The 24,134-nt window shown below is 36.9% G+C and overlaps 2 protein-coding genes across 2 annotated transcripts; both read right to left on the bottom strand.

Moving 5' to 3' along the window:
- Positions 1-296: 296 nt before the first annotated feature.
- LOC114916973 (uncharacterized) lies at positions 297-10,450 on the bottom strand. Its single transcript, XM_083067125.1, has 5 exons — positions 9,924-10,450; positions 9,687-9,852; positions 7,622-7,675; positions 6,963-7,045; positions 297-6,877 (listed from the first exon to the last, which is right to left on the bottom strand). The coding sequence occupies exons 1-5, from the start codon at positions 10,068-10,070 to the stop codon at positions 6,806-6,808; spliced, it is 522 nt and encodes a 173-aa protein (XP_082923251.1). The 5' UTR covers positions 10,071-10,450; the 3' UTR covers positions 297-6,805.
- A 12,118-nt stretch (positions 10,451-22,568) lies between these two features.
- Positions 22,569-22,928, bottom strand: LOC145953327 (uncharacterized). Its single transcript, XM_083067267.1, has one exon. The coding sequence runs from the start codon at positions 22,926-22,928 to the stop codon at positions 22,569-22,571; it is 360 nt and encodes a 119-aa protein (XP_082923393.1).
- Positions 22,929-24,134: the final 1,206 nt, after the last annotated feature.

Genomic DNA, 24,134 nt, shown 5'->3' with positions numbered 1-24,134 from the left:
TGCTCAAGTAGATGACATGTGGTACCTGGATTCAGGAGCATCCAATCACCTCACAAATGACATTTCTAACCTGAGTACAAAGCAGGAGTACCAAGGTAAGCAACGTGTTCTTGTAGGTGATGGTAATAGCCTTTTCATTTCTCATATAGGACATTCTAAAATGCATACTACTCAATCAAATATTACTTTCTCATAGCCTAACATCATGTATGTTCCTAACATATCAAAGAATTTCCTCAGTATATCTAAATTCACTAATGATAACGAAGTATTTGTAGAATTTCATCCTACTGAATGCATTGTAAAATCTCACGAAACAAAGATAGTGCTTCTCAAAGGGCATCTTAAAGATGGATTATATGTCTTTGATAATCTTCTGCCCATCCACACACACACAAAATTTGTACAACCATTGGGCGTTGTCACTGGTCTTTATAATACTGTATCTTATAATGATGTGCCAATATGGCACTCTAGGCTAGCACATTGTTCTTTTAAAGTACTAAAACGTGTAATGACGTCTTGTAATATTGTTGTTGCTGAGAATAAAATGCCATTTGTTTTCTCATCCTGCTTTATTGGTAAATCTCATAAATTACCTTTTTCCATTTCTAAAACTGTTTACAATGATCCTCTCGAAATGATTTATTCTGATATCTAGGGCCCTTCACCTACACCAAGTAGAGATGGATTTAGGTACTATATAATTTTTGTAGATGCCTTTTCGAGGTTTACATGGCTTTATTTCTTGCATACTAAATCTGAAGCTCTAAATTGTTTTATTCAATTCAAGGATATGGTTGAACTTCAGTTAAACAAAAAAATAAAAACCTTACAAACTGATGAAGGCAAAAAGTACATTGCTTTTTCTAAATTCGTCAAGAAAAATGGTATTCAAAATAGATTTAGTTGTGCATACACTCATGAACAAAATGGCTCAGCCGAGAGAAAACATAGGCACTTGACTGAAACTGGGCTCACATTATTAACTGATTCTGGTTTGTCTTTTTCATTTTGGACTAATGCTTTTGCTGCAACACTTTTTGTCATAAATAGAATACCTTCATCCGTAATACAATGGAAATCCCCTTTTGAAATGTTGTTTCATAAACCTCCTGATTATACTCTCTTTAAGCCAATTGGTTGTGTTTCTTTCCCTCATTTAAGACCTTACAACAGGATAAAAATGGATCCAAAATCTTAATTGTGTATCTTTTTAGGGTATAGTACAATTCATAAGGGTTATAAGTGCATGACATCATCTGGAAAGATTTATGTCTCCAGACATGTGGTGTTTGATGAAAAAACTTTTCCTTTGAAAGAAAATAATTTTTTCAAAGAGACACATGCTACTCTTAACCCTGTGAATACCTCTTACCCAACTATACCTATTGTACATAGTGTTCCACATCATGGTAATGACACAATTGTTACGGATGAAAATCAAAATCCCATACTTTAAAATACCAATAACAATCAGGTAGCAAGTGGTCCTACTTCTCATCATAACATATCTCATAGTATAGATCCTCATATAATTGAAAACATGCATAATATGATAACTAGGTCCAAGTCTGGTATATTCAAACCTAGAGTCCTCATTGCTGAAACAGAACCTAGTACTATTACTTTAGCTTTACAAGATTCGAAATGGTTCAATGCTCTGAAAGAAGAATACCTTGCTCTAACCAGGAATCAAACATGGGACTTAGTCCCTCTACCACCACATCGAAAAGCAATAGGATCAAAGTGGACATTTAAATTAAAATACAAACTTGATGGTACAATATCTAAACACAAAGTTAGACTTGTGGCTAGGGGTTTTAGTTAACAAGAAGGTCTAGATTATACAGAAATGTTTAGTCCGGTTATCAAACCCGTAACTATAAGAATAATTCTTTCTATTGCACTTACAAAGGGATGCTCAATAAGACAAATTGATGTCAATAATGCTTTCTTAAATGGTTCATTAAAAGAGGATATATATATGAAACAACCTGAGGGGTTCAATATTCAACATCCTACTCTTATCTGCAAGCTTAACAAGGCCATATATGGCCTTAAACAAGCTCCTAGAGCTTGGCTTGCTAAGCTAGCTTCTACTTTGATCACTTTTGGTTTTAAACCAGCAAAATGTGATAATTCTCTCTTTATTCTTGTTAATGTTGTTCATACAATATATATATTAGTCTATGTGGATGACATTTTGATTACAGAGAGCTCTCAAGCATTAATACAGAATCTCATTAACAGATTGAATACTCTATTCCCATTAAAAGACTTGGGAAAGTTACATTATTTTCTCGGATTGCAGGTTCACTATGATACACAGGGAAGTATATATGCTTCTAACTCAATCGACATATATAAATAATTTGCTGACTAAACTTAATATGCAGGATTCCAAACCTGTAAAGACACATATTCCTCCTAGCTGCAGAAGGCCAACAGATTCAATAGAGAACTTTGACAATCTCGGTCTATACAAAGCGTTCTTGGAGCTCTTCAATATGTCACTATAACTTGACCCAACATAGCCTATTCTGTAAACAAATTGTGCCAGTTTATGCACAAACCCCTGGAATTTCATTGGAGATGTGTAAAAAGATTTCTATGATACTTGAGTGGTACAAAAGACCAAGGATTACATTTTCAGAAATCACCCAGTCTGCCAATAACTGGGTTCGCAGATTCTAATTGGCCGGTAGCAGACATAACAGACATGAGGTCTACAACAAGATACTATGTATTCGGGGAAAATCTAGTATCCTGGATGGCTAAGAAGCAACACACTATTTCCATATCAAGTACAGAAGCAGAATTTAGGAGCCTAGCTGCCACAGTATCTAAAATTACATGGATTCAGTCCTTATTAACAGAATTGCATGCAAAACACACTAAACCACCATTAATTTGGTGTGACAACTTGGGTGTTGTTTTCCTTACTACAAACTCAGTCCTTCATTCCAAGTCAAAACATTTTGAACTTGATTTGTGGTTTGTAAGAGAAAGAGTAGCACAAGGTCTCATTGAAGTCAAGCATATACCTTCACAGTTTCAAGTGGTTGATCTTCTAACCAAGACTCCTTCAACAACCATCTTTCAAAGCTTAAAACCCAAACTAAATGTTGTTTCTACAGACCAGTTTAGTTTGAGGGGGGATATAAAGGATACTTGATGTTTTCTATTATAACAAATTTTATTATTAGTTTTATTAATTGCTTTATAAACTTGTATATATCCTGTATCTGATACATAACAAATCAATAATATTTTCTCTGCTTCACTTTCTCTGGACCCGTAGCACTTTTTCGACTTCACTCACTCAATCTCTTTGTTTCTCAACACTTACTAAGCCTCTGTCTGCTACCCGTTTTGAAGTTCTTAGAGGCAAACTCAATGTGTGAAGTTTTTGTGACAAACCTCCACCTTGAGTTTAAGGGAGGCTATTAGTGTAAAATCAAAACAAAAAGAGAATATTTGTTTGTTAGCCTTTTTACTTTTTGCATGCTATTACAACTTCAGAATATTCCTAGGTGTAGAGGGACACCTATCCTTTATTTTCTCTCTCTGTTGTTGCTTTTACAACTGCTACTTTTACAATTGTATTACTTTTTTATTTTCTCTCCCTGTTGTTGCTTTTACAACTGTATTTCTGAAGGGTTTCCTATATATATTAGAACCTATGTATTCATTGTGGGTGTAATGAAATGAAGTTTCTCTTTACATCTTTATCTCTTTCTACTTTTATATAATAGTCTCTACACTTATTTTTGTCAATCTTTTTTAATCTTTATAGTTTTAGAGAAATATTTTTAATTTCTATATTTACAGTTTTTTTGAAACATTTTAGTCTTTATCATTAAATTTTAGTCTCTACCACGTTAACACAAAATAAACGTTACAAAAAAATAATAACGATAGAGATTAAAATGATTAAAAAATTGTAAGTATAAGAATTAAAAAGATTTATATTAAACTATAAAGACTAAAAACTTTATTTTAAACTAAAGGTACTAAAGGTAAAGTAAGTGAAATTATAAGAGTTAAAAAAAGATTTTTAACATCTTTTATCTATCAACATTTTTTTGTTATATGTTTATTTATTAATATTGATGTATAATTTATTTAATTATTAAATATTTTATTATTAAAATTTAACAAATGTCTATTTTTAATAAAATTTAATATTAAAATATCATATTTTCAAACATATATTAAAATAATTCTACTAATTAATAAATATTATAAATTTGAACATATTATCTAAATTCAATAATATGAATGAAAAAATATAAATATATAAAGAATTGTATATAAAGAAATGTTACTTAACAGGATATAAAATTTGAATCAATTGTTTGTTAAGAGATTGAAAATTTTATTAATTTTATTTTCTTTATTCAAATCTCATCATTTATGTTTTTTTTTTATTAATTTTTTTCTTTTTAAAATTGATATTATACTTTGAAATTCAATAAAAAATATTTTCAAAATTCATTAAAATCTATATTACAAAATCTTAATTAATAAAGTCTTTTTAAAAAAATATTAAAAAATCATTAAATTTCTAAAAAATCTTAAGAAATTCCAATCCAATACACCTCTTTAATTTATATTAATAAAAATTTTAATTAATTATTATGTTGTTAAAATCTAATATATACAAAAAAAACTATTAAAAGAATAACTCCACCAAAAATTACTAGTTTACACAAGCTCTCATACAATATATCACATCTGGCTTGAGTCAAGCATTTGTTCCTCTACTTTGAATCCAAATTGAAGTTAATTGTTTTTTACTTTTAAGGAAAATGCCGATAATACCTTATCTAATACACATTTTTGAATATATTCTTTTTATCAGTTAAATTTTATTAAAAATCACAAAAGAATTATGTAACGATCGTCTTATTTAATGAAAGTCTTACGAAATTTTATATTTTTGAAATAAATTTTAACAGATAGAAGAAAATGTGTTCGAAAGAATGTATTAAATAGCGTGTATTTACTATTTAGCACTGCTCACTTTTCTAATGCAGCAACTCAAATCAAACCTTCCTCACCCTTGTAATCGATTCCTGCTATTTGTGGCCAATCATCTTATAATAGCTGCCTTTCCTCTTTGCTTCTTCCCACATAATGCCAAAAACAGCTTTCGAAACTGCTAAACAAATAGACCTCAGACTTTTGAAACAACATAATGAACCAATCACTTTTATTAGTATTGTGCTTCATTGCAAAATTATTTTTTACAAGCTACTGATAAACTCCATAAAAGAAAGAATTCTTTTGGCTCACAAGTCACAACTATATATACCAGAGGTGATAAATCCGCAAGACAAATAACAGAGGGATTAGCTTTATATAGCATTTTATCTTTAACCAGTCAACATAATGTGTACCATAGATAAACAATCTTTACCTTTAAATAAGACCTACACTTTTTAAGAAACAGAGAAAAGAGAAAAGATACCAGTCTACCAGAACCAAAATTTGGAGCACTGTGTAGAAAATATAAATGCCGGATGTTGAAACTAATTACAAAGGCCTCCCAAAAATAAAATACAAGAATCAACTGTCACCTAGTTTCTATACTCGCACTTAAGCAACCTACACAGCTACAGATAAATGCACTGCAATTATTTCCCTACTGACAATATTTTTAAACACTTCAAAAGAAAAAAATCTCTCAATTCAACTAGGCCCAAATTGAAGTAACAGACAAAATAAGGTACATGGTGAGGTGATTCACTCAATTCCCTTCTATAACAATCTTGAAAGAAAAACATAAAGGGAAATACAAAAACATATAATGTAGTATTTGAAGAATATCCTACTACTACATATCATTCCCTCTGAAGAATATCCTAATACAAGAGGCAAGAGAAGTGTCTATAAAGGCATTGTAATATTTGAAGAATATCCTACTACTACATATCTTTCGTCCCCCAGTAAAAGAAAAAATACATATAAATATCACACTTTTGAAGAATTTAAGAAAAAATTGTCTGGCCCACAAAAGGGAGAAATGGAAAAAGTGACACAATTCAGAAACAGATAAATGCATTGATTTTTAAACAACTCATTCAAAAGAATCCAACCACTCAATTCAATTAGGTACCAAACATACACCAAATATGGTCCATGGTAATTCACTCAAAATCCCCTTTTACCAGAATCTTAAAAGAGAGGCATACAAAGGGGAAATACTTAAAAATATAAATAAACAAGAGAAGAAAGACATAAAAGGGAAATACATAAACATACAATATAACAAGAGGTCAGAGGGGCAAGTGTCTATCAAGACATTGTTCTATTTGAAGAATATCCTACAACCCCCTCCTCTTTTGTCCCAAAATAAAAGAAAAATACATGTAAATATCAACACTTTTGAAGAATTTACATAAGAAAAATTTGTCTGGACAATAAAACAGGAGAATGGAAAAAAACAAAAAGAGAGACAACTTTGCTATTCCTTAAACTTGAGATTCATATCAGGCCATATGTCCATATTTTCATGAAAAATTTCAACTCTAGAACTTGATAATAAATGGTAGGATAAGCAATGTGATCAGTATGTTTTTCATTCTTTGTTCCATCCATCACTCTTTCTTGAAACTTATATTAGCTATTATTTAAGCTCAAGTATACGTATCTGGATTTGATCACTGACACACCAAAACAAACCTTGAAGTGAAATCCCAAAATTCTCTCTCATTTTTATTCCAATTCTAAGCAACATAATCAAAACACAATCAAGTAACTTAGTTTCTAATATTTAAAAAATAAAAAGTATACATTTTTAAGCAATTAACCCTGAAATATGATCATCCATATAGTCCCCCTTTACTTTCCCATTCACCATTGTGCCCACCTGAAAACACATAAGAAGCTATCAGGATGTTTTAAACAAGAATTAACAGTATAACACCATTTCATGTTGACAAATTAAAACATACCACAAAAACAGGACTCAAATCATTGTTCCAAACTGGGACATATTCCTCTATGTCAACTAACTTTTCTGAAGTATAGGAGAGACCTGCATGCCACGCTTATAAAAACCCCAGACAGAAGTTGCAATAGAAACCAATTTGTAAACAAGTACGGAGCAGTGAGTTATTTCATATTACATGTAAAAGACTCGACATATTGAAAGGATTAAACAAATAAAATGTTATGACTTTTTTCAAATCCACAATGTGTCTCAACTGAGGAGGCCAAATCAAACATTTTTCAAATAAATAACATGTTATAATTTCTATCCGACCCACAATGTGCCTCGATTGAAGACCCTAAACCCAACATTTTGTCCCAGAAGGTTGTAAAACATAATAGTAGCAAGTGTTAATATAATGTCCAAAAGGAAAGGAAACACCGTAATAAATCATGTTTTTAGTTGATAAAATCTGGTTGTTAAAATTTATTAGCAACCCAGAAGATTGCTTCAATTGGAAGTTAGATGCTCCACCTCAGGACAAGTTCAACCAGAAGACAAACCCAAGTTCTTTGTTCAGGATTTGGTGTTGCTATAAGGGAATGGCAAGCTAATTGGATAGGAGGCTTTGCAGGATTTTGTGACCAACATGAAACAAAGAGCATAATGGAAACAACTCACCTTCATGCTCCTTTGTTGGAGAAGATCCGATCCTCGCCCACAAGAGTCTGGTCTCTATTTTTTCAACAAACATTCAAATAGGATCAAATTATATACTGCAAATATTGCACTCTTACTCTCATTTCAGAAATTTCAATCACGGGTTGAATCATTGAAAAATGAATATAAAGAAAAAGGAAAATACATTTTTGGAAAACCAAAAATATTTATAAACACTGCAAATAAAGTACAAACTAGACAATAATGAGTAACAAGAGACATTTTTACATAATGTACAGTCACCCAAAAGTATAGACATCCTAGGAAAATCCGAAACTGCAAAATTAACTAGAGTCAATATTCTAATCCTTGGAATGAGTTGCAGCTAGTTGACGAGAGAATCACCCAAGTCCATCTCCATGTCTGAGTCTGAATAATTAATGTCAGATATGTCAAGTTCCTCATCAAACAGAGATGTAAAAATGTCCAATAGGCTCCTTTCATGATCCTTCTTAATTACTTTGCCTGAATCAGCATTGACAGGAGAAATGCAATAGCGTGCCTGTCCAGTTTGTTTTGTGGGACTAACAATAACAAGTGGAGAAATGTTGGTAGGAGATACATCTGTTTGAATGTGAGGGGGAGTAGCCTCCACATACATATTGGAACAATTGGAGGAATGTTGGTAGGAGATACATTTGTTTGAATGTGAGAGAGAGTAACCTCCACATTACATATTGGAACAATTGGAGGAATGGTGGTAGGAGATACATTTGTTTGAATGTGAGAGGGAGTAGCCTTCACATTACATATTGGAACAATCAGAGGAATGTTGGTAGGAGATACATCTGTTTGAATGTGAGAGAGAGTAGCCTCCACATTACATATTGGAACAATTGGAGGAATGTTGGTAGGAGATACATCTGTTTGAATGTGAGAGGGAGTAGCCTCCACATTACATATTGGAACAATCGGAGGAATGTTGGTAAGAGATACATTTGTATCATTGTGAGAGGAATGTGTCCGCAGAACACGATTTTTACTGCCAGGGGGTCTACCACGACGCTTCTTTGCAACTGTAGGTAGGGATGGCAAAAATACCCGCACCCGCGGGTATTTGTGGATAAAATCCGCTACGGATAATAAATAGATAGGCTAATTGGGTACTCGCGGATAATGGGGACGGATAATTTTTTACCCACTTATAAATGGGGTGGGGGCAGGTATGATGATATCCATACCCGCGGGTACCCGTTTAATATTATTTCTTAAATATCCTAATTATCCTTGTACCACATAATCCTAAACTACACTCTCTCATCTTATTTTCTTACAAAAGTGAGGTTGATAAAGTTACCGACATGTGTTAAGCATGTTATAAAATTATGTTGGATGTAATTTGATTAATTTTCTAGCTTTGATTGGACCAATAAAATTTATGTATTTTAAGTTGTTTACTTTCATTTGGAATTATGAGATTGAATTATTGTAACTTTGTGATGAGACTTTAACTTACTTGTGAGATTGATGTATTTTAAGTTATTGATTATCTTGAATTTTTATTATTATTTCAACAAAATTAACGTTAAATAAAAGTTCAACATTAACATTGAATTTTTATTTTTAAAATTTCAATGACATTAAAATATAAACTTAAAATTATTTGTAATATAATTTTTTTTAATTTCTTAAAAATTTTATAAATATCCATGGATATCCGTGGATATCCGTGGGTATTCAAGAAATTCATGAATACCCGCTTAATGGATACCCGCGCGAATATGGGTGGGTATGGGGCCAATTTTCATTCAGCGGGGCGGGGGCGAGTTTACTATTACCCGCCCCCATGGGCCCCATTGCCATCCCTAACTGTAGGGTCATTTATTGGTTCACTATGTTTTCTCTTCTTGCTAATCATGGGTGTGGAGAAATTTGTGGTATCCAAATTGGTTTCGATGGACACAGACTGTGAGTAGATATGAGTTGTGTTTTGTGTAGTATTAGGAACACCTATAAGAACAAAAACATAAAAAAGAAAAACATGAAGATCAAAAAATTAACTCATGAGGTGAAGGAGTTATGATACCGATTGCAGAATTAGTGTTGATAAGATTATTCCCTTGCAATAGCATCCGAATAATGTTTTTCTCTTGCATCATGGCAGCCTTTTCTTGATTCAGCAACAACACTTGCTTCTTCAAGGAGACATACTCATCCATCATCTCTGCCAAACTCATCACACTCGATGGCACCTAAAAGAAAAACAATTAGTAAAATAAAGTCTTAAGAAAGTAAATTAAAGAAGCTTTGATACAAAAAATACCTCTTTGTTGATTATGGCATTAGCAATGAGAGGGTTAGCCTCTTTAAGAAAGTGGGTGCGTGATGAGAAAAACTTGTTGAGCGAGAGATAGCGGTACACAAGGAAGGCCAGTTGATTTGGATTCATCTTTTGATCCAAAGAATCCATGAGCAGAGTCCAGAGAGAGAGAATGATCAAAGACTCTTTTCTTTGCACTCCGCTGTGCTCATTTTATACGGATTCAGGGAAATGCCAACCTTCTCTTTTCTTTTCAAAATCACAATACCCTTCCTTAACTCGATAAGGAAATTAACGGTATTTCCCGCTACAAATATTTATTAAATTTTTCAGAAAACAAAAATATACCTAGCAAAATAATAATGATAAAAGATGTTCAATTTAAGATAGAAAACCTAGTAATTTATAGTCTTTTTTCCCCATATATCTATTTAAATATAGGATATTTAAATGAGAATTAAGTGTTTGATAAATTTATTTCTCATTAAAGTGGCTAAATTTTTAAATTTATTTAATTTCAAATTAACGATGATTTAATTCAATATAGAATAATGAATGTTAAATAATATTATTGTTAGTTTATGCATATATTAAAATTTATTAGTATAAATCATTTATGGATCATCCAAAGGTTGATCAATTATTTTTATAATTAATGAATATAATTATGTGTAATTTATGTGTCACATTATTTATGATAATAGACAATTTTAATTGGTGCATGTTTAGTTGTTAAATAATGATTAAATTTTATTAGCATCATTATGTTTGTATATTGTTTTTAATATATCATCCAAAAGAAAACATCAATATACTATTAGTTATTGCTTGAATATATTATATGTGTAGCATGTGATTTATGTTTCAAAACACTTATGTGAAGTTTTATTATGTAATAATTATTTCCACATCTCATTAAATTTTCATCTAGCGTATGTTCCAATTTTTAATGGACTCAACTTCTCTGACTAAAATGAGCATGTAACACCCTGTTTAGAAAAATGATATTTTATTAATATTATTATATTTTTATTACATTTTTGGGGTTAAAAATATTTGATTATATTATTATTGTTATTAAAGGAAAAATATTTTTGTATTAATATTTACATGTATTTTATTAAATTATTTTGAGAAAAAAAATAAGTAGGTCGAGAAGGGTAATGAGTTGGGTTGACTTGGCCTGAGAATGTAAAGGAAGAGATTAGCATGTTAACCTTCATTAGTCTCATTTTGGCATTTCTGAAGGGGTAAGAGAAAGAGTAAGGAAAAGCAAGAGCTTTGAGGATGAGTGTCTAGGAGAAGATCAGGAACGAATTTCACTACACCAGGAATATTTCAATTAACGCAACCAAGTATGGGAAAAAAGGGGATCTTTATATGTAGAGTTACATGAGGGAATGGGTAAAGGAAGAGTTTCCTAGGATTTTTAGAAATTTTATATGTTTTCTTTTTATATATTTAGTAATTTCAATAAGTTCTGTGTGGGTTTTTGGCCATCATTTTGATATTGATTGTTGGAAAAGGATACAAGGGATGTGAGACTAAATGGTTTTGAAATGTGCTTGTAGACTAGGGTTTAGAGAAATTGGGATCAGGAGGATTGATGCATGTTTTTGGATAATTATTGTATGATGTTGTATTTTTAAGTAAGTATGATAACTTTTGACCAATTAAAATGTAAAAAGGGTGATTGTATGATGAATGTGGGGTTGGGTACGTATTGTTCGTGTTTTATGGGTTGTAGAAACTCATGATAGTGTCGGTCTTAGTTCCTAGCACCAAGCGTACATTCATAGGACGAATGTAAATTTCTAGAATATTTACGCTGAACAAAATTAAGATTTCATCGGGCGTAATTCCTTAAAGAGGTCTCTGCCATACCTAAACGCCGGATGTGATCTCTTAGCGTTAAGTGTGAGCTAGAGCAAGAGCTCTCGGGTTGAGTCTCGCTGGGCAAAATTAGAATTTTGTTGAGCGTGAGCGAGAGTAAGAGCTCTCGGGTTGAGTCTCGTAGCACGAAATCATAATTTTGCCAGGCATGAGAAAAAGCATGAGCTCTTGGGTTGAGCCATGCTAGGCAAAATTCTAATTCTGTTGGGCACGAGTCTGAATGGATATTGTGGATTTATGATGTGTTTGTTAATTGTTTTATGGGTTAATATGTGTGTTTTGGTGAATGTTGGATGTGATGTAAACTAGTTGTGAATTGCAAGATATGTGTATGATTCTTTTGGTTCATGTGGAAATGTTGGTTTGTGTATGAGATATTGGATTGAATTGTGAATGTGCTATGATGCTTTGGCACAGTTGTATGAGTTACACAGTACTAGATGTGTAATGCGTTGATACGGTCATGTGCGTGATACGATACTAGTAGTGGAATGTATTGGCACAGTCATGTGTGTGACACAATGCTAGACATGTGATGTGTCAGCATGGGCATGTGCGTGATATAGTGTTGGATGAGTGACCCGATGTATATATGGTTTGTGATGAGATAGTGGAATGGGTTGATTTAGAGTTGATGATATTGAGCATGTTTGAATGATGGATATTGCGTTTGCATATTATATTAAATTGAGATTGTTTAATGGGAATTCCCTATTGTGTTTTTCATATAGATATCTTCTTTTCTCACCGTACATTTTGTGGTTGTTCTTAGGTGAGAAAAATCCGGACATAAGTCGTATTCAAGGTGCCAATAGTTAAGTCATGGGATTGCTTTGATAATGTAACATCAGGGCAAGGGATTTTAGAACGTTGATTTCATTATTATTAGAGTTTATACTCGTTTGTTAATTAAATTTATGAACATATATTTTATAAATATTTTTTTTAAATTATTTGGATATTGGAAATATTTTGATTGTGAACCATTTTACCCAAGTTGGAGAACTATTTCTTTATATTTTTATATTATATATGTTGGGGTAGAATGGGTGTCAGAGAGCAAGTCCAATTTCACCTTCATGTCTTGAATCTAGACTTTGATATATTGGAAGAGAAGCTTGTTGCTATTACTAACTCAAGTAGTGATAAAGAGAAATTTCATTATAAAACTGAAAATGTTAAAGAATTTATGGGATTAGTGGAAGAATGCTCTCAAACAACTGATAAGTCTCTTGCTAGGACACTAATGAGTACACTAACCACCATAAAATTTGATAGTTCACTTATTATGTTTGAGCATGTCATTGAGATGACAAAGATTACAATAAGAGTTAAATCCTTGGGAATGATTATGAATGAGAACTTTCTTATACAACTTATTCTTAAATCACTACCAACTGAGTATGGTCCATTTCAAATGAGGTATAATATCATGAGAAAATGGAATGTGCATGAATTGCACAATATAGAAGGAAACAAAGCTTAAAAATCAAGGCAATCACTCAATTCATTATGTAATTCACTAAAGGAATCAAAGAGCTAAAAATAAATTTGTAAAGAAACATAATAAAGGCAAGGGGCCATTAAAAATTAATTAGGCATTTGCACAAATCCATCAAAAAGCATCAAAGAGTAATAATTTCCATTTTTATGGTAAATCTGGACACTTACAAAAGAATTGTAAAAAACGTAAGGCATGATTTGAAAAAAAAAGGTAAGTTTAATGCTTATATATGTTTTGAATCAAATTTAACTCAAGTACCCCATAATACATGGTAGACTGTAGGCATTGCAACGAATCAGGTACATGTTTCATGATACATGTCCCCGTGGTTCAAACTCATCCCCATCCCAGTTCCCATACCCGTTGGGTATATAATTTTCGTCTCATCCCCGTCGGGTATCGGATATATCAGTACACATACCTGTCAATAATTAATTAATTTTTTTATAATAAAAAACACAGTATTTTTAACTGATTTTTCCATTATATTACAATTGTAATTAAGTTATGTGTCTATCTCATATTTTAGTCAAGAGACTTCTTAATAATTAAAAAACCACAAATATTTCACATCATAATAAACAATCACACATAATTAAATATTAAAATTCTTTAAAATAATCAAATCGGGGACAAGGACAGGTATTAAATCGGGGATGGGGACGGGAACAGGACGGGTAAGTATATGCCCGTCCCCGATTTAATATTTCAAGTTTTACCCATATCCGGTCAAGTCCAGTATTCTTCGACAAAGTCGGGACGGGTTCAGGTATTATCCACGGGTACGAGTTTATTTGTCATCTCTAATAGATTGATTTTGAATGTACAACTCATGTTTCTTGTACAATGTAGGGATTCACATAATCCAAACCATAAGTCCAAATGAGAAACTCGTCTTCATAGAGAATAAAATGAAAGCTCCAGTGGAAACAATAAAGGCTTATCGTTTAATCTTTGACACTAGACATCACTTAGATTTATTGGGAAGTCTTTATGTACCTAGTTTATTTAGGAATTTGGATTGTCAAAATTTGATGTTATTGAATACTCTTTTAATTTTGGTAATGAAATTTTTAGTTTATTTAAAAACTAATCATCTAATTGATATTGGTATTCTTTGTGGTGGTTTATTTAAATTGAATTTATATGGTTTGTATGCTAGAAACCTCTTAACTTTGCATCATAACATTTGCACTATACATAGTTTAGTAAATGAATGTTATACTTTCTTATGGCATAAATGTTTAGGTCAAATTTCTAGAGAAAAAATTGAAATATAAATTAAGAATGAAATTATTCCAAATCTAGATTCTCAAATCTAAATATTTGTATGGATTGTATTAAAGAAAAACAAAACAAAACATACAAAAAAATGAGCTACTAGAAGCATTCAGCTTCTTGAAATTGTACATACCGATATACATGAGTCTTTTGATATCAATTCATTCACAAAGGAAAAATATTTCATTATAGATGACTATTCTCATTATGGTTATGTCTATTTACTACATGAGAAATCTCAAGTAGTGGATTCTTTGGAATTTTATTTGAATGAAATAGAAAGACAATTAAATAAAAAGGTGAAAGCTGATAGGTTTGATAGAGGTAGTGAGTATACTAAAGATATAATGAAACTAGACAACATCAAGGTCTATTCACTACACACCTTTAGAGATGTGTCATTTGAGCACAATAAATAATGTTAAGTACACCACAACAAAATGGTGTACCACAAAGGCGTAATAGAACATTAATGAATATAGTTAGTAATATGTTAAGCAGTTCACCTTTACTCATGTATTTATGGATGTATGCCTTTCAAATTGTCATGTATTTGTTAAACAAGGTTCTTAGTAAGGAAAATTTAAAGGTACCTTTTGAACTGTGGACTGGTAGGATACCTAATTTAAGTCACCTGTATGTTTGGGGTTGTCAAGCAAAAATAAGGATTTATAATCCGCTAGGAAAGAAATTTAATGCAAGAACAATTAGTGGATATTTCATTGATAATATAGAAAAATCAAAGGGGTATGTGTTCTATTGTCCTAATCATAGTATGAGAATTATTGAAATTGAAAATGGTGAAATCAATGGGAGTACAGTTTCACAAGAAGTGGAAGTTAATGAAGTTAGAGTGCAAGTTTTTTTAACTTATACATCTAGCAATAAAATAAGTGTTCCTCTAATTTTTGTGTCAAAAAACTATGAAGAATAACAACACTAATGAATTCATGATTTAGAATAAAGTTATTGTAGAAGAATTGTAAGAAGTAACAATAAGGAGGTCTCAAAGAGAAAAGAGACCAATTATTTTGAATTATATGATATATCTATATGAGTTAGAAACTGACTTAAGCATTAATGACTATAATCTAGTTTCGTTTTCATAAACTGTAAGTTATGATAATTTTGAAAAGTGGTTAAATGTCATGAAAAAAGAATTAAAATCCATGGAATAAAATGGTGTTTGGGACCTTGTAATCAAAAGATCACCTTATCTTGATCCACATCTTGTTAAAATACTCAAATATCATGTAAAGCTTGGTAAATGCTTAATGAAGATTGTAGAAGATTTGCATAACCCAAAAATGAGAATGGAGGTGTATTCAGAGAAAAAAAAGAATCACATCATTCTGTATTATTATAAAATGATTGACATTATAACTATGTTATCTCAATTTTAAATTTCATTTGAGAAACCATCTATCTAACAAGTCGATAAAGTAGCTGCTGCAAAGCAGGCAATTGCTCCAACAGCTCCTCACTATTCAAATCCCTGGTCCAGCTGTACCCTTGCTTGGCAGAAAAAAACATGAAAAATGTTGTGAATAATATCATGATATTTAGTACTTATTGTATAGATACAAAATATCTTATTTAGGGTAAATAAAATATTTCCTAATCATGTGTATTGAATGAATTGAGCACATATATAAAGTTGTTCTGTGAGGCACACAATGTCAGCTCATCTTTTGTGCCTCTGCTCTTTACTCTCAACATGGTATCTAGAGCCTCACAGAAGTGCACCCTTTTAACAATATCTACCCAGCAGACCCACTATTTCCCATGACCAAATTTTTTGGCAAACCATGTTCATCTCGAGTTCTCCTCTCTCACTCCTCATCATTTGACCTGTACTGGAAAATTTTTCCATGGCTACAGCTGGCTTTCCACATCACCCTACTATGCCTGATGCTCCAATTTTCTCTCATTATCTATTGAGAAATTGGATGGCTCTAATTATTTGACGCAGGCTTCCGAAATTCCTACATCACCCTATGTAGCAGTTATTGCACATATATGTGATATTTCAAAAGGAAATAGTCCCACATTGCTTGGTTCACCTATATGTAGAGCCTTTATATATTAAAGTGCTCTTTAAGCTTCCAAAGAGGCAAGTAATGGGTGGTGGGCTCGCGCATGTGAGAATGGGCCTTGTGAGCCCATTGTAGTTCAAATCTGTCAATTTGCCCCCCCTGCGCGTGCGATAATCAAATCCGAAAATATTTTTATTTTTGATTACATTAAATTTTTCTTAAAATTAATTAAAGAAACCTTATCCGAATATGACCGTTTTTCCATTTCAAAATTCAAACTTGATTCTATTTTGAAAACCGATCAAATCTTATCACTAAAAAATCGGATTAGTTTTCTTTAGTTATACAGATTTATTCTCTTAATTAATTCGGGTTAATTTCCTTCACAGTCAGATCCTATTAGGGTTTCTGAGGCTCTATACATACGGGCACGTCATTTTAATTATCACCCCCGAATTCTTTTCTCTCACTCTCTCTGAGTTCTCAAAAACTTCACCTGCCAGTTCTGCTCCTCAGATCACTAAGACAACCCTGTTGTATCCTGGGGGTCTTGCGCGTTTATCGTGAATAAGTCCTTAAGGTCAGTGCCATCACACGCCTCAGGGGAAATTTACTAACGTCGTTGTTCAGTGTTTCAGGTTTCAGGTTTATTCAACTTGCATCCGCCGTCTCGGTTTCTACAGCAGTTTGGGGTACCAAGATCACCTCACAAGTAGAGCTGAATTTGTTGTAGCGACTAAACAAGCACATTGTGACAAAATTGATGCCCAAATATGCAATGTTATCAAGTTCACTCTCCACACCTCCATCAAACCGATTTTTCGGTTCAATCCTGAATTGGTTTGGGAAGCGGCACATGCTTTAATTATAAATATTATTACTAAATAATACTATTATTGATACTAATTTACTAAATACTAGTATATAACAGTATTCTATATTATATCAATCTATATATGGATAGTGTTCTTACCGGAGATCGGTCGTAGGGGCGATCTGCTGGGCAAGATTGGTGAGCCTCCTTTGTCGGGTACGCTTGTTGTTCCAAAGTGGGGGTAGCACCTGCAAAAGAGACTCCGATGCTAAAGTTAGTGTTTGTGGGTATATGGGTCTCGTATAAGTAATGCACGTACCTTAGTGTGAATTAGAGTTTATCTGGGCCTTGGATCTGAGATCAGTTATAGCCTGTCCAGATAATGGGCCTTTGTCTTGGCCGATATCTCGTAGCGCATGTTCGATGTCAATCTGCGCTGTGATGCCGAGCTCAAGCTCGGCTTCGCGGTACGGATAGTACACTAGCCCCCCGAGCTTCGAAGACCGTGGGTCGAGGAGTTAATACCGAGCTTGAAGAAGGGTCATGACTTTTCGCGTGCGTTCCTCTAACGTGACGCCATGTGTCATAAGTGTCACCTCGTTCCCCGAAACGCATGGGCGGCGTGTTAATGGGAGGTGACGGTTATGTAATGATGGGCGCAGTCATCATAATGGGCTCCATTAATGTGTCGTCAGTTTTGTTCCTCTCTCTCCACGTGTTGTTTCCGTTTCAATTTTGGGAAACCCCTTTTTCCCTCCCTCCTTCGCACCTTCTCCCCTTCACTTTACTCTTTCACTCCTTTTCTTTCTTGGCTTCTCGTGCACGCCGAACTCTGCAGATTTCCTTTCATCGTCTTCGTTCGACTCTGTCATCGCCGTTTCTGGCAACCCAGTCGCCGTTAAGGTCACTTTCGGAGGAGGAGTACCAGGTACTTCCTTTTCTGTTGTCTTCTTTCCCGTTCTTCCTTTCTACTGGTCTCCCTCTTCTTCTTTCTTCATCTTTCCCCTTTCTCGAGCCTTTTCTATCTTCGATGGCTGGTGATAGTGGTGTTGCACCTTCTGCACCGGCCAAGGGCAAGGGAAAGGCGTGCGGCAAAGTGGTGGCCGACGAGACGGCCGCCGCTGAAAAGAAGAGGGGTGGGAATAACCCTAGGGATTCTTTTCCCGTCATCACTGGATATGAACGGGTCAGAGGGGACGTCGGAGAGTTCCAAAGCTTCCTCAAATCATTCCTTGAGGTTAATGCGATGTGGAAATCGCTCAGGATATGCCAAGGATCCATTTCCAAGCTCATCTGGCTCGAGCCTTGTCAGCCCGGCGAGCGTGTGTATATGGGGGGTACCCCTAATACTCCCTTTTTCTACATGTACCAGTATTTTTTTAGGGATTTAGGTGTATGCCTGCCCTTCACTCAGTTCGAGTGTGATTTTTTGAATTTTATCAATGCGGCTCCTTGCCAGCTGCACCTCAATAGTTGGGGTTTTTGAGGGCTTTTCAAGTCCTGTGCTCGGCCCTGGGAATAGGGTTTTCACTGCCTGTTTTTCTCCACTTCTACCAACTTAAATTGGGTGAGCCTCCCCTTGGTTGGGTGTCTTTGAATGGGAGTAAGGCTGGGGGGTTGTTTTCGCTTTACTCTTAGTCATATAAGAGCTTCAAAAAGGAGTTCTTCCGAGTTCTGCCTAAAGAGGCTAACCCACTAAAGGATTAAGTATTCCATTTCGGTGGGTTGCCGAGGTTCCCTCTCTTCTGGCAGCAGAATCTGATCAAGTTCAACGGGTCAAGTGGTCTCCAACTAACGGATTTGGATACGGCTACCATTGCCAACCTGGTCGTGCTCCCTCGTCCCTTGGATTGCAAGCTCGTCCTGCCGCTTGCTAACTTGGCGAACAAGGAGAGGGGTTTAGAGAGTGAGTACCTCGTCATCCTTAGTCGTTAGGGCTTCTTTCTTTTTCTTTTTCTTATGTGTTTGGCTTTTGTGCTTGCAGGTATAATGGGCAGAAGCAAGCGGCACGAGCTGAAAGCCCAGTACAATATGGCCGAGATCAAGGTCCCCGAGGTCGGCGAAGAGGAGGTTGCTTCCCTTGAAACTCGTAGAAAAAGAAAGAGGGGGGAGAAGAAGGCTGGGGAGACCTCAGCCCCACGTGAGGCTGAGGAAGTGACCTCAAAGGTCGCCGATGCTGACCCGGTCGACCTGACTGGGAGTCCTCAGCCTGAGGGATCAGCTAGAGTGGCCGTGGAGGAGGTCGCTTGTGAGGTGCAGGTTTGTGTCTTTTCTCTTATTATTTTTCTTCCCCGTTGCGTGACTTTCTTGCTTTATAACTTAAAGGATTTTTCGTGTTGTGTGTGGGTGGGGCCAGAGCCAGCTGCCACCGAGGCGCGGGTGGAGCCGAGCTCAGAGGCGCCAGGGCTGAATGCCTCAACTACTGAGCAGGCGGCTCCCTCTTCAAATCTCACCGAGGTCCACGGGGAGGGACCGAGCTCTGTGACCCAAACTCCGAGTCCTGCATCCGCTGTGCCGCCTCCTCCCTCGTCGGGGGCTCCAAAGGGGAAATTCATCGCGCAGCGCTTCGATGTGAACCGCCCCTTGTCGAGGTTGGATCACGTGAGCGTGTCATCGGATGTGGATTCCATATGGAGTTCGAAGGTGACCGCCGAGACCTTCTACCCTCGAGGTTCACTCCGCTCGGCTGACAAGGCAATTACCGAGAAGATCGGGGTAGTGGAGGGCCTAGACTCTGCGGAGGTCTTCATGCAGAGGTCGATCACCATTGTGGATCATTGGAAACGCAAGTGGTCGAAGCTGTAAGGGGAGCTCGAGAGTGCTAGGAGCCGAGTTCAGCCCCTAGAGGAGGAGAACCGAGCTCTGGGGGCCGCCCTGAGCAAGGCAGTAAAGAAGAATGAGGCCGAGCTGCAAGCCACAAGGAAGGATCTCGCAAGGACTCATAAGTCTTTGGAGATTTCTTTGAGGGCTAACGAGGTCTACGCTGCCCAGGTTGGCAAGCTTCAAGAGATTGCCAATAGTTCTCGAGGCCGGGCGCGCTCCCTAGAAGATGAGGTCTTGTCACTGAAGGCTGACCTGGCAAAAGCGGCCGAGAGGCATGTCTGTGACGAGGTGCTTCTTGGTGGTAAGGAAGAGGAGTTCGCAGCTCTGAGGGCGGACCTTGATAAGATGGTCGCGGCTAAGGCGGGGCTAGAGAGAAAGCTCGTCGAGACTGAGTGAGCTATTTTGGTGGAGCACAAGAAGGGCTTTGTCAAGGCAGCTCGTCAGGCGAGGTTGCTTGCACCCGGGGTCGACCTTTCTGCTATGCATGTAGAGAAAGAGGTGCGAGTTGGGCGGCTGGTGAAGGAAGACGACCTCCCTGATAGCTCGAGCGAGAATACCACTGCCTAGGCCGCTGTTTTGTAATAACTTTTAGTTTATTTAGTTCCTTTTTCTTGCTTTCTGAACTCATGCTTTGTATTGACAAACTTGTTGTGTATATATTGTTTTTCTGAGTTTTTATCTTGCGCTCTTGATGGTTCTATTTTGACCTTTGGTTTTACGCTCAGAATTGAGTTCAGTTTTAAGCTTAGTTGTAGCCCATTTTTAGGGTTCGAAACACGTTCGAAACTTGTTCTTCATCTTTTGCTTTGAGGCTCAAGTTTGGCTTGTGAAGATTCAATCTTGACCTGTGTTTTTTGGTTTTGGGTCGTGCCGAGGTTCGAATTCGACCTTGGCTTAGCGTAATGCAATTCGTATCAAAGTTCGAATTCGACCTTGGCTTAGCATGATATTTTGCACTGAGGTTCGAACTCGACCTTGGCTTAGCGTAATGCAACTCATACCAAGGTTCGAATTCGACCTTGGCTTAGGATAAAGTAATTCGCACCAAGGTTCGAATTCGACCTTGGCTTATCATAAAGTAATTCGCTCCAAGGTTCAAATTCGACCTTGGCTTATCATAAAGTGATTCGCACCAAGGTTCGAATTCGAGCTTGGCTTAACATAAAGTAATTCGCACCAAGGTTCGAATTCGACCTTGGCTTAATCATAAAGTAATTCGCACCAACGTTCGAATTTGACCTTGGTTTAACATGGTATGATTCTTGCCAATACGGTGTAAATTTAAGAAGAAATGAGTCGAATGATTCACTTTTATTGATGTTGTGGGTATGCCTTGTTAAAAACCCTCTTAGCCAAAACCCATTTTTCTATTTTTTGAGACAAAAGACTGAGTCGGGAAAAGAGTGCATAACCCATTTGTACATTTCAACGGAAGTAAAACTTGAGATGCGTGGTATTCCAAGTTCGTGGGATGGTTTTTCTGTTGAGCTCTTCTAGTCGGTATGCCCCGTTTTCGAGGTCTTCTTAACTCAAAATGGGTCGTCCCAGTTAGGTGCGAGTTTCCCTTTCAACGAGTCTCTTCGTGCTTCGCCTAGTAGTCGCCATACCAAGTCACCTACCCGGAAAGAGCGAGCTCGAACTCGCGTGTTATATCTCCTAGAAGCTCAGAGTTTGCAGGCTTCTTTGTGGATCCGGGCTTCCTCTCTGAGCTCGTGAATGAGGTCGAGGTTAATTTCTGTTTCTTGAGTGTTTTGCTCACTGTCGAAGGTACGACGTCGGTGAGACATTTCGCCAACCTCCACTAGGATCATGGCATCAGCTCTGTAGGTCAGCCTGTAAGGAGTTTCTTGCATTATTGATTGGGGGGTACAGTGGTATGCCCAGAGGATGCTAGGGAGCTCGTCGACCCATTGTCCTTTGGCACTTCCTAGTCGCTTCCTGAGTTCCCAGAGTATTACTTTGTTCGCGGCTTCGGTTTGGCCATTGGTTTGGGGATGCTCCACCGAGGTTGGAAGATGCTTGATTCCGAGCTCTCGGAGGAAGTATTCAAAGTTCTGCATGATGAACTGTCTGCAGTTATCGGTGACGAGGGAATGTGGGATGCCAATCCTGCAAACGATGCTCTTCCAAGTGAATTTTTGGACATTCTCGGCGGTGATCTTCGCAAGTGAGCATGCTTCAATCCACTTGGTGAAGTAGTCGATTGCTACTAGGAGGAATTTGAGTTGCCCCTTCGCAGGGGGGAATGGTCCGAGGATGTCCATTCCCCACTGGACGAAAGGCCATGGTGACATCATCTAGTGGAGGACTTCAGGTGGTTGTCGATGTGTGTTGCTGAACTGTTGGCATTCCATGCACCTTTGTACATAAGCTTGGTAGTCCGACTTTAGTGTGGGCCAGTAGTACCCAGCCTGGAGTACCCTGGTCGCCATCGAGCAGGCCCTAGAGTGCTTCCCGCAGATCCCTCGATGGATCTCGTCGACGACATAGGTGGCTTGGGACTCTGCTAGGCATTTCAGCAGAGGAGTGGAGATGCCACGTTTGAACAGCTCGTCCCCAATGATGACGAACTTAGCCGACCTTATCCTCATCTTCTGTGCTTCATCTTTGTCGTCGGGCAGAATACCCTCCTTTAAGTAGTTCCAAATGCCTGCCATCCATCCTCGGTCTACGCTGTCACTGGCGTTGACGACCTTGTCGTCTAGGCTGGGTGAATTCAAAGTCTCCTTTATGATGGTCCGATTTTTCCCGGGGCGCTTTATGCTGGGGAGCTTGGACAGGAGGTCGGCTCTGACATTCTGCTCCCAGGGCACATGGTGTATGGTAAACTCATCGAAGGACGAGATCTTCTAGGATGTTGCATGGAAGTACCTCTACAGAAGGGTGTCCTTGGTCTGGTATGCCCGCTGAGTTACTCCACCATGAGCTTCGAGTCGCTGTTGCAACTTACTCTCTACGCTCCGAGGTCACGAGCCAACCTTAGCCCTGCCAGAAGCGCTTCGTACTCTGCTTGATTGTTGGTCACTTTATTTGGACCCTCCAAAATGATACCTGCACCACTACCTTTAGAATTGGAGGATCCATCAACGTGTAAAGTCCACACCTATTGTTCTTCAGCCGAAGTTGGGGTGAGTTCGGCCACGAAATCTGCCAGGCATTGAGCCTTCAAGGGGCCGCGGCTTTCATATTGGATGCCGAACTCGAATAGCTCTACTGACCATGCTATCATGCGCCCGACGAGCTCTGGTTTTCTCAAGATCTTCTTGATCGGGTAGTCGGTTTTGACGACCACCTGGTGACTTTGGAAGTAAGGTCGGAGGCGCTGAGCTGCGGTGACGAGTGCTAGTGCAAGCTTCTCAATTATCTGATACTGTTTTTCTGTGTCTTGAAGGACTCGACTGATGAAGTAAATGGGCGTTTTTACCTTTTGGTGTTCTTGCACTATGACTGCTTTGATCGCGCCTTCTGCCACGGCCAGGTAAAGGAGTAGGTCGGCGTGATGATCTGGCCTCTACAGGATTGGTGGAGTGGTGAGGAAAACTTTGAAGCTTTTGAAAGCTTCTTCGCATTGCTCGGTCCACTCAAACTTCTTTGGCTTCCGTAGTAGGGTGAAGATGGGCCCTGCTCTCTTTGCCAACCTGGGGATGAAGCGAGAAAGGGAGACTAACCTTCCTGCCAAACGTTGGACGTCCTTGACAGTCTGCGGAATCTGCATCTGTATAATGGCTTTGCACTTCTCCGAGTTGGCTTCAATTCCCCTGCTGGTGATCATGAAGCCAAGAAATTTACCTCCCTGGACGCCAAAGACACACTTCTCTGGGTTGAGGCGCATGTTGTGTTTTCTGATCTGGCTGAACACCTCG

Source organism: Cajanus cajan, chromosome 11 (genome assembly GCF_000230855.2).
Source record: "Cajanus cajan strain Asha chromosome 11, NIPB_CcT2T_4, whole genome shotgun sequence".
In the NCBI taxonomy this organism is placed as follows: domain Eukaryota; kingdom Viridiplantae; phylum Streptophyta; class Magnoliopsida; order Fabales; family Fabaceae; genus Cajanus; species Cajanus cajan.
Note: the sequence above shows the minus strand (reverse complement) of the source record. Positions and strands in the feature narration are given on the sequence as shown.

Bases quoted from the DNA above. Each gene is read 5' to 3' on its own strand.
- LOC114916973 (XM_083067125.1), bottom strand. From the start codon at position 10,070: ATGGATTCTTTGGATCAAAAGATGAATCCAAATCAACTGGCCTTCCTT. The intron at 7,676-9,686 runs GTATCATAACTC...TTGAAAAAATAG, and splicing joins CAACACTAATTCTGCAATCG to AGACCAGACTCTTGTGGGCG. The intron at 6,878-6,962 runs GTATGTTTTAAT...ATGTGTTTTCAG, and splicing joins ATTTGAGTCCTGTTTTTGTG to GTGGGCACAATGGTGAATGG.
- LOC145953327 (XM_083067267.1), bottom strand. From the start codon at position 22,928: ATGGCAGGCATTTGGAACTACTTAAAGGAGGGTATTCTGCCCGACGAC.